Genomic DNA, 10,693 nt, shown 5'->3' with positions numbered 1-10,693 from the left:
CCACATGGCTATGACAGGAACAAAGGCCAGCTCTGCACACTTTACCAGAACGGCTGGCATAATAGCCTTTGTTGCAAGCCAAAAGTACCAAAAATTACGCTCTTGGTCAGTGCCAGCTATCTGTTTAGGAGAGCAATGGTAGCAATATCCATGCAGAAAAATGTTGGGCTATACAAGCATTTGACACTCAAGACAATGCAGAGATAGGGGCAATTCACAGGAGAGAGAACCATTCGTAACAGAGATAGAACAAGTTTGCAAGGACAACTGCACTTTGCTAAATATGAAGTATTAAAGAGAACAGGGGTGGGGGGCATCCATTTTATTCAGGCAGCAATGTGTAGGATTAAAACTTATGCACCCAGATGAGAAGGGACCAGTTACTCAGCTCTGTCTACTTTGCTAGTGGTCTATGTGTGTTTGTTCACATAAAAAACCAGAAGTGGTGATTTAAGATGACAGTTTAGTTCAAGAACTCAAGAGAGCAAGGAGCTGGCAGTCAACCACATTCCATCCCTGACACCTTGCCCTGTCCTTAGGCTTGGAATTAATAAGAGGGTGAAATGTAGCTCAAGCCCTTTGGCCCCACGCGGGAGATAACTGCAGCAGGCCTTGATGCCAAGCCAGTGCATCAGGCACCTACAGCACATCTTCCTCCAAGCCAGTTAGCCGGAGGATGCTCTAACGGTCCAGCCCTCCTGCTGCAAAGTGATCTCGTCTGTTCCGTGCCCAGCAAGAAACAAGGCCAAGAAGAAAACAAAGCCAAACGATGCTTAGCTTTAATGCATGGGGTGATGATATGAAGCTCTGGCACAGGGCCAATTCCGAAAGCACCTCTGGCTTGGCCTGAAGCCAGCCAAAGGTGGAAGAGATTCTGCTAGCCCACAATCCCGGCCTCTACCTCCAGGGCTCCCCACAGTGCTCTTTGGCCACAGACAACTCAGCACCCAATTTCTCTCTTTGATTGTTAATATTTATGCAAGCTAACAGCAATCCCTCCTTTGCTTGTGGATTCGTCTTTGTCAGGGCCTGCATTTTCAGATTGCCCCCTTCACGTATCTGGGGCCTCCGCTCCAGCAGCCTCAGTGGTCGGGTTCAGATCCATTCTTCTCTTGCCTGGGAGTGGGGTGGGTGGGTGGTGTTTGTGCCCTCCGGCTCACACCACTGCTTTCTGCCTCATTAATCCCTTCTTGGCTCCCTGATGAATTTTCGAATCCAGCTTCCCTGTAAAAAAGGAAAGAAGCGGGGAGGAGTCTCATGAGTACTTGTTTCTAAAGGTTATTTGCAATGTAAATCAGCTGAAGGCAACAAGGTCTCCCCCTGTTAGTGTGCTGCTGTCACATCCAATTTTCCTGCTTCAGGAACCAGGCATTTCCAAACCCCACCGCTGTTGCCCTGTGACGCAAGGAGCTGTGAAGCATTGTGTCGAGTGGTGGGGAGAGAAAAAGAAATCCAGGAGGCTTGGAGAGGGGAGTGCGGCTAGAGCTGCTGCCACCACCTCCTCTGCTGTCGCAGCTGCAAAGAGGAAAGCAATCTCTGTTTGAGGGGAAGATACAAGCCAGCTGGTACACTCTGCTAAAGCTAAGGGACAATTGCCAGACATTTTGAAAGACGGGCGTGGGCAATACAGGCAAGTTTATCCAGGGCCGTGAGCAGAGAGAGGGCAGTAGAGAATCCTGGAAACAGACATGGCCATTCTCAGGACAAAAGGCTTTGACACCTGTTAGTTAAGGGCACAGATAACAGCCTGAAAGCCCAGCATGCCAGGTGCTGTGATCCTGCAATTGTGTCTCATCTTCTTTCCCTTGGCAACTCCAATCATGAGAACCTACTTACATTAATGGCAGCTTTGAAGTCACCTCCCTGAAGCGACCAAGCTCATGGGAAGCCCTTGAAAAGCCACAATCTAATCTGCCACATAAGGTGTAAGATCCTTGGACGAAGGGAGGAAGACAAACTAGACAGGTAGACAGACCCTGCCAGTGAAATTTGTAAGATGCTCAACAAGCTTTTGTTGGCTGAAGAACAGGGTGAAAACATTGCTGTTGCTGCTGCTGCTGCTAAAATTCTGCACCACAGATAACACTTAGGATACAACAGGAGTCTGTTGCAGCAGAACAGGCTTTCGAGCTCTATCCTTAGTGAGAGGCCCTCGAGGCAAATTTAGGGGTGGGGAATCAAGTGTAGGCAATGTTATCACCTTAAGGGGGGGGGGAAACCCTAGTTAGACTTATCCATGTTCCTGGATGCATAGTCCCATCTCAGAGACCATGAGCACTTCAGTCAGCAATGAAACCTCTATTCCAGCTATGGGAAGCAGAAAGCAGTGGAAACATAGCTGTCAAGTTTCAGATTTGAAAATAAGGGATCAGCAGTCTCCCCTATCCCGGGGACAGTCACATGTCAGTGGTGGGCGGAGCCAGAAGCAAAAGTGGGCGGAGCAGCAATGTAAACTCCAAGCAGGCTCGGGCTCAGAGTGGAGCAAAGAGGAGGGCAGCCATGTGCTCCGTGCGATGGAGCCCCATCGTCTTTTTGTCTGATCCCATCAAAACAGGACAGGAAGCAGCAGCTGCTCAAAGGCAGCCAGGCTCTGCCCGCCAGCTAACCCTATTGGCCGGCTGAGGGGCTCGGCGGCAACGGATAGGGGCTGATGCAGGGGGAGGAATACACCCCCCCTGTAATGTAAGCACGGGAAACATCTCCCACTTGCTTTGAGGGAGGGCTGAGGCTTTTCTCTCAGAGTAGGCGAGGTCTTCCCACCCAATCCCTGGCCAGCAGGGGAGGAGCTGCTTCCATTAAAAACGGGAAATTTAAGGGAAATAAAAAATAAGGGAGAGCAGCGGGAAACTGCTTAAAATAAGGGAGAATCCCGGGGAAAACGGGATACTTGACAGCACTGAGTGGAAACCTACAACTCTGAAATGCAGTAGTGGCTGCTCTTTTCCATGAGGATCCACACCTGCAAGGCAGAGCAACTGTAGAGGGAAGGAGAGGCACAGCAACATCTTTTCCGGTCAGACCTGTACCCTGTGCCACCACTAGACCAGGAGTGGGGACCTTTTCATCTTGAGGGCTGCATTCCCTTCTGTGCAACCTTCTAGGGGTCCTTGCCTGTGGCTAGTTGGGGCCAGAGGCAAAAGTGGGGGAAACAACACTTGTAAATTTTACCTTTGCACAGTAGGCTATAGCATCTACACACATTCCCATTCCTCTCTCCATCCAATCAGGGTCCAAGGACACATTCCAACTGGGTCAGCCTGGATAGCTCAGTTGGTTAGAGCAGTGTTTTTCAACCTTTTTTGGGCAAAGGCACACTTGTTTCATGAAAAAAATCACGAGGCACACCACCATTAGAAAATGTTAAAAAAATTAACTCTGTGCCTATATTGACTATATATAAAGTAATTTTTCAATTTTTCCCGCGGCACACCAGGCAACATCTCGCGGCACACTAGTGTGCCGCGGAACAGTGGTTGAAAAACACTGGGTTAGAGCATTGTGCTGATAAAGTTGAAAGGTTCAATCCCTGTATGGGACAGCTTCATATACCTGCATTGCAGGTGGTTGGATCAGATGATCCTCAGGGTCCCTTCCAACTCTACAATTCTATGATTCTATGAAATAAACTCAAGGAAAGCATGAAGCAAGACCAGTGAGAGATGTGGCCTGAGTCCCAAAGGCCAGAAAGAGAGCCCTGCAGGGTTTAATTGGGCCCCTAGGGCGTGAAGTTCCCCACTTTGCACTAGAAGTGCAGAGGTGGTGGGTGGCTGAGAGATCAAGAGGAGCATAGGAATCTAACAAGAACATCTCAGGGGCATGCCCTTGAACTGTTATTATAGTGAACGCAAGCTATTAGGGCTCATGAGCCAAGAAGCACCTGAGCCCTTCAGATCCTCTCAGACGGAGCTGTCAGAATCAATAGCCACAGTATTACTGGCTAAAACAGGATTAGCAATTCCGCTCTCCCCACTGCTAGCAAGATGGCACTGCCATCCTCTGCAGCTCTGCACAGCAGATCAATTCAGCTTTGGTTGCCAAGATGGAACCACTTCCAAATTCATATGAGCTCTTCCTCCCTGGCCAGGCTTGGAACAACTGCAGAGTCACTGTCTCTAACAGTGAGGGGACAAGATGGAGGAGAGAGGGAAACCCAGCGACATATGAGTAAGCCCCTGCCCTTTACACCCGAGCCCTATCCTTTGTCTTTACAGCTCAAGCATGCGCTCTGCCACCTCCTTGTTTGATGCTATTTTGTACTCCTTAATCAGTTTGAAGCAGCAGCTGCCCTTGGCTCGCCGTCCATTGCTCTAGACAGGAACATTTGTCAAGAGGAGTCTGCTTGCATTGATCTCTCGGCTTGGTCAGGGCACCGGCTGACTTGAGACATACTCATCCATAACCAGCAGTTACTCATTAGCTGCCTCTACACCCCTCAGACATGCACATGCTACTGTACAAGCTGAGCTAGACAAACTGATAGCTCATACTGTTCAGGACACCGCTCAACTGAGCGTGGGAAACGGAGAGCAAGTCCATGCACAATGATGCCAAAGCGATTCCAATCAGGCAAAAGGAGTTACTGGCTGGAGGTTCGCTACCCCTGACCTAACGTTTCCATGCACTCACCACCAAATGTCACCAGCCTTTCTCTGTTAAAAAGTTAATGTCCAAAATTGTAAAGGAACACATGACAGACCCTTGATTTTGAGGTTGTTAAAATTCCAAGGTGTGTGATTAGATTTTTAACACGAGATTCATTTTTTTTTTTTGCCTTAAAAAATAACACTCAAAGCAGCTTAAGAACAAGAATTCTAAGCTGAAAAGAAAACCAGCCAGGAATCCTGGGGTGGAGGAAGGACACAAAGGTTTGAGTAGGGAAGGCCTTTCCTTTGACATATTTATGCAGAAACATAGTAGTATTTTCCTCCATGTAACAGCCAATCTGAACATTTGAGTTGGTCCCAAGATTGATAGCTGCCATGTGGAAAAGCCTGGTAAACCCCAATTTAAATGGGTAGCTGTTAAGGTGAACAGATATCCAAGAATGAAAGACCTGTGTCTCAGGCAGCAGGAAATTGATGGATTGTACTGCACATCTGCATGTCAAAGCAAAAATCAAAGAAATAGCCTAATATTGCACCTTGGGACACCCACTAGCCCACTACTATGCACTATTCAAATATCTGTAGCATTCAGGATTTTTCAACTTGCAGCATCCCCAGGCCCTTTAAAAGTCTTTTATAATACAGGCAACAAAAATATCTTTATGGGTGGCACAGAATGGCTACTTCATGCTCAACCAACCATTTCATGCCCATGTTGTTCACAGAAATGAAGGTTTCCTCCAAGGCACATTCATATTCAGGCGAAAAATAAAGGTTCTTTCCTATGGTCCTGGCTTGACCTTCAGCAACAACTCTGCTTTATGGCAGAGAACCTCAGATCCTTGGCATGAAGTATCAAACCAGTCACATCAATAATAATTCTTGATGGACGCTTTTTACTTAGAGACATGAAATCAAATTTGTAAATGCATTTCCCCTCTGCTGCTTTCCTCAAATGCCATCCCATGTGATGTGTTCACCTGCAGTCCCACTTGGGGTAAACATACTTTTCACAAGCAACCGAGCAGCACAGCAGAACATGTTTGCAAACCCATCTGCTTAAAAGGAGCAAGCACAATGTGTGGGTGTGAGTGACAGGTTAGATGGGTGGGGTGCAGCTTTTGCAAATCCATTTCAGATAAACAGGAGCTGCACGGGAGCCTGTTCACAAGCTCTTGTTCAATCATTGCTAATTTCATTTGGACTTGAGCTGATGGATCATATCCCAATGTGAGAAGATGTGAATGTTAGTCATTGTCTGAACTGGGTTGGCAAGGGATGCTGCAACAAGGAAACATTAACGTTGCCTGAATGATTCAACTAGGCAAATGGATGCCATGAGAATAACGACTTTTGAGCTAATATCCAAGTGGAATTGAACTGTTTCCTACTGCAGCTCTGACACAGTAAAACAACAGGGCATTGCTGTGATAACAGCTACAGGATTCTCTGTCCCACAGCCTTATCACCAACTATTCTTGAATGGCCTGGAATGACCAACCACCACCCTCTCCCTGCAAACAACAAGCTTTCCTGTTGCTTAACCTCCCAAGAGGGAGAAAGCCTAGGGAAAGTGATGAGAGAGCAGGGGACTCAGGCAGCCTCTGGCACGGGCAATCTCCTTCCAGTCTGTTAGGCTGATCCCTCCTCGAGCAGGAAACTGTCGCTTTGGAAAGGACACACTGTGAAATACTTGAGAAGGGTTTGTACTGGCAACAGAAGTGCACATTCTGCTTCACAGAAGTGGGGGTGGGGGAACCCAACCTCATGCTTGGCTGTCTAATGCAAGCAGCAGAAGAGGAGCTGGTTTGATAGACAGGCCTGGTGCCAGGACACAGATCCTTGGGCATCTGCTAGGGTCCCAAGCAAGACCAACCACTGGCATCTGTCCTATACGCCCCCCCTTAAAAAAAGACTGGGTGCCTGGAAGCTGTTATTATAATTTCCCACAATGCCCTGGAGTGATGCTATGCTGGGGCATTGTGGGAAATTTAAAAAGCAGCTTCCAGCTGCTTAAACACTCATCTAGAGCACCGCTAGCGCCTACCATGGGAGCCAGCCAAATTAGGAGAGGGCACTTTGCCAAGGACCCCCTCAAAACTGGCCTTCTTGGTTAATGCCATTCATGCAGGACTTCCAACAGCAAACTCCTTTCTAGAATGCAGATGGATCCATAGGGATGGAGGGCAGGCAAGACCCAGAAATGATCAGAGTCAAACCGAAAAGCTCTGAACATTTAATCCTGGTGCCTGCAGGAAGCTGATTTCACAGCAAGTTCCCAAAACCACCATTCCAGCTTGTCTAGCCCTCCCCAATAAATACGTTGAGGTAAGCCTCCTTGCCAGGTGCATCCCTCTTAAGGGTTGTGCAGCCACAGCTGCCAAATCTGTTCCAACAGCAAGAGGCCCACTCCCTTTGCGGGAAACAATGCTGTGGCATAAGCCAGGAAGCCAACCCACATAAAGACATATTCAGCTCTGTTTCTACTGTAAACATAGGAGTGTGAATAATTTGCTCACACTCTGTATATCCAAGGATGTACAATGAGAAAGAGGCAAAACACAACGGGGATGCAATAGCAGTTTAACCATCAGTGGGGAACGGCAATGATTTTAAGTTACGCTTTCAAGGATTACTGTAACATTGGCAGGGGAGGGGCTGTGTTGGTCCATGGGGTGGCGTGGGGTGGGGGGAGAATCTAACCAGGACACTATTTATTAGGACCAACTAAAAATTACACCAGCTTTAGACATTCACATTACCCTTCCTTACACTCAGTGCTGGTAGGGGACCAGCCTGCGACATGTTATAATCTTAAAATAATCTCTCTCTACGCCTAACCAGAACTCTCTGGGTACTTTGGAAAGCGGAAAGCAGAAGAAAAAATATGCAGCAGCCCTTAATTGTAGACAATGTTGTAGGTACAGCATCAAAAGAAGCGAAATTGGGTAGTAATAGCTAGTGGTTGGAGGGCATTCCTTTAGATGAAACCAAAGCCATTGCAAAGTCCTTTCAGCATGACACAGCCAGGAGCTAGAAAACATGCCAAGCCCTGAGTCACAACACACATGCCTCCCAGGCCCTTAGGCCAAAATATACAACACTCCATTGTTCTTTGCAGATTAGCTACCAGCTCACTAAACCCATTATGAGAAGCTATTGGCCTAGTTCAGACATAACAATCTTGGTCCAATATTGCCCAAACATGCCCCATAGGCCCCTCTTCTTCCCTCAGGTGCCTGAAACAGGCTATTGCGGGTCATTAAGCCAAAGTTTCCTGTGCCATCTGAACAAGGAAGCTCATTTAAACACTGTCTCCATTTGAAGTGGGATGCTCAAGGGGAAGAGGGATGGGGTAGGAAAAACACGTGACTCATTCTGTCCAATAAACTATGGTTTATCGAACTCATATTGTTAACAGCTAAAACCAGGCCAGCTAAAACCCAGCTGCCCAGAGTGGGCAGGATATAAGTATAAATATAAATATATGTTACTGACGACCACTCCTTATGCAATAATTTGCTGCCAGGGAAGCCTGAAAGAAGGGAACCACCAGAAGGGCATTAACCAGCCTACCCCACCCCACCCCAAAATGCCCTGCAATGTAGAATAGAGAAGTAGGGCTTACAGATTTTGTGTTTGCCTTTGATGGGAAACTTCAAGATCATCTCCTGGGCATTAGAACAGATGAAAACAAACGGAGAAGATGACTCCTGGCTCACCTGTGGATACTAGAAAAGAACAAAACACACAAAATGGGTTAACAACACCACGATGAATTATGACAGAAAGAGAGAATTGAATGTCTGAAAGTTACACAGATCAGCAAAAATATGCTTAAAGCAGCATAGAGCAATTTAGAATTTAATTGCAGGGAACAGCTCGTTGGCCCTAAGAGCTCTTGAGATTTATTCAGAGGTGTAAGCGGACCTGCGCTGCATACAGACAAATTCAAGCAGCTAGTTCTTAAGACAGGCACTATATGCCTGGAAATAGAGCTTTTAAAAGATCTTACATAGCAGGGCTGCTGCTATAAGGGGACATGACCCCCTCAAGGAGATTCCATGCCCCTAACCTAAATTTTCCTTAAGTTTGTTAGCTTTCATTCAATAGCAAAAGCAAAGAGAAAACATAAGTCTTAGTAGCAGCAGTCTCCAGCCATTTTATGCAAAGATACCAGGAAAAAAGCCTGCAGGTGGAATTCCATCTAATTGCTCAGTAGGAATCCTATCAGTGTTCTAGTCAGTGACACAGAATCACAGAATCATAGAATGAGCACAAAAGGAATTAGAATGGTCACTGAGGGCTAGGCATTTATTTCAAAATTTTATAAAGTCAGATGCTGTGAATTTTAATACAGTTAAATAACCACCTTAGGCTACCTGGCTATTCTGCATTTCCAGCTTCACTCTCACAAGCCCTTAGGACTCTCATCAAAACATTTTTGCCTACAATTCTGTGACACGAAGGCATGGCTCTGTTTGACTGGGCAGTTTGATGTGGCAGAAGCCAGCCCTTCAGAATGCCCTATTTATGGCCATGATCCTAGTCACTCTATCCTAGGAGTGAGCCTTAATGAGCTGAAAGGGACTTAACTTCAGAGTATTTGCTTTCTTATTCATTCATTCATTCATTCATTCATTCATTCATTCAATTTACATCCTGCCCTTCAAGGAGTCTGGGGTGGCCAACGTCAATAATTTAAAAATTGCCAGAAAAATAGTAATCTAAAAACAGTTATCCCAGGGTTGACAGGAACAGTGTCTTTCAGCCATCAGTACATGCAACTGTGCTGTAAAATGCAGCCACGTGAAATATTAGCAGATCAAACATCCCCTGCAAGCTACTTTCAGATCTCCAAGGGGGATGTGGAATGGCACGCTCAGTACAGAACGTAACCCTTTCAGAAATCTGACTTTTCACTTCTCACAGTCGATGCCCTCGGCGGTGTTGGATGGATGCTATGGCAAAGTACATTACGAAGAGAGACTTTGTCTGTGTGGGCAACCCTGTGTGGAGGACCTGTGCCACTATTTATTGCAGTGCCCGTTATATATAGACCCAAGAGACCGATTCATAAAACCCCTGTTTCCAAATGGAACTCAATTGAATAGGGTGGAAAGGGTGAAATGGCTGCTGAGCCATACTTATGACTTTGTAACTTATAAAGTAGCACTCTATGTGTTGACAGCTAAGAAGATCAGAAGGAAAGAACTAGATAAAATAGCAGTCAACTGCAAAGGGGATTCGGATATTTAATTTGGCACATTTTATTAGAGAATCTTCTGCTATTCTATTTATGCAACAAACAATCTTAGTAGTTGTGACCGTGGTTTATATTGTATGTGTGGTGCCTGATGATTTCTATGGTTATTGCTGTTTTTCCTTTTGTTATTTTTCTGAATGATACCATGGCCTATGGCTAGCGCAATAAAAGTCTATGATGATGATGATGATGATGATGACTTCTCACAAGGGGAGACCAGAAAGGGACGGACTCTTAAGACAGACCTCACAACTGGCCTTTCCCACAGTATGATGAACAGAGTCAGCCTGAGGACTAAACAGCAAAGGACACTGATGTGCAAGCTAGATCAAAGCAAACCTGCTAAATAAAGATGAACGTAGAGAATCACCGGGGACCGAGTGATGAGGACTGAGTGACAAAAATGCCCAAGAGAAAGGGTGCTGGCTAAAGGCAACAAAAAGGTCCAATCTCAGTGGTTGAGCATTTGCTTAGTACATGAAGGCCACTGAAATGGGGATGGGAATTACAACTCCCATCATCCCTGGTTGAAGCCAGTGGGTTCCACGTTTCCCATCCTTGAATTATAGGATGTCCAATGGCCAGCCCAGAAATGTTTTCTAGCATACCAAGATCCCACCCCCACCCCACAAGTACTTAACAGAAGGGATAGGTGGTTTTATTTATTTCTAACATTGCTACATTTTTCAACAGCAAAAAAATTCTCTGGGCAATTTACAAGTAAAAAAATTAGAAGTATAAAGTACAGCGTTAAGAATAAATCCAAAAATTCAGGACAAAACCAGGGGCAGAGTGGCATTGGTACAATAGATCTAACAGTATT

At 46.1% G+C, this 10,693-nt stretch overlaps 1 protein-coding gene across 2 annotated transcripts in view; it reads right to left on the bottom strand.

Annotated features, from left to right (window-relative positions):
* Positions 1-951: 951 nt before the first annotated feature.
* The window catches only part of LOC117056510 (activating signal cointegrator 1-like), a 38,285-nt gene continuing 28,543 nt past the window's right edge, over positions 952-10,693 (bottom strand). The window contains exons 12-13 of one of the 2 annotated variants that reach the window (XM_033166952.1): positions 8,233-8,335; positions 952-1,224 (exon numbers count right to left, since the gene is read on the bottom strand). In XM_033166952.1, the coding sequence (XP_033022843.1) occupies positions 1,157-1,224; positions 8,233-8,335 (171 nt within the window). In that variant the 3' untranslated portion in view covers positions 952-1,156. The remainder of the gene's footprint in view (positions 1,225-8,232; positions 8,336-10,693) is intronic. The other variant, XM_033166953.1, reaches the window with a different exon arrangement.

The sequence above is a fragment of the Lacerta agilis genome, chromosome 13 (assembly GCF_009819535.1).
Source record: "Lacerta agilis isolate rLacAgi1 chromosome 13, rLacAgi1.pri, whole genome shotgun sequence".
NCBI classification, from domain to species: domain Eukaryota; kingdom Metazoa; phylum Chordata; class Lepidosauria; order Squamata; family Lacertidae; genus Lacerta; species Lacerta agilis.
Note: the sequence above shows the minus strand (reverse complement) of the source record. Positions and strands in the feature narration are given on the sequence as shown.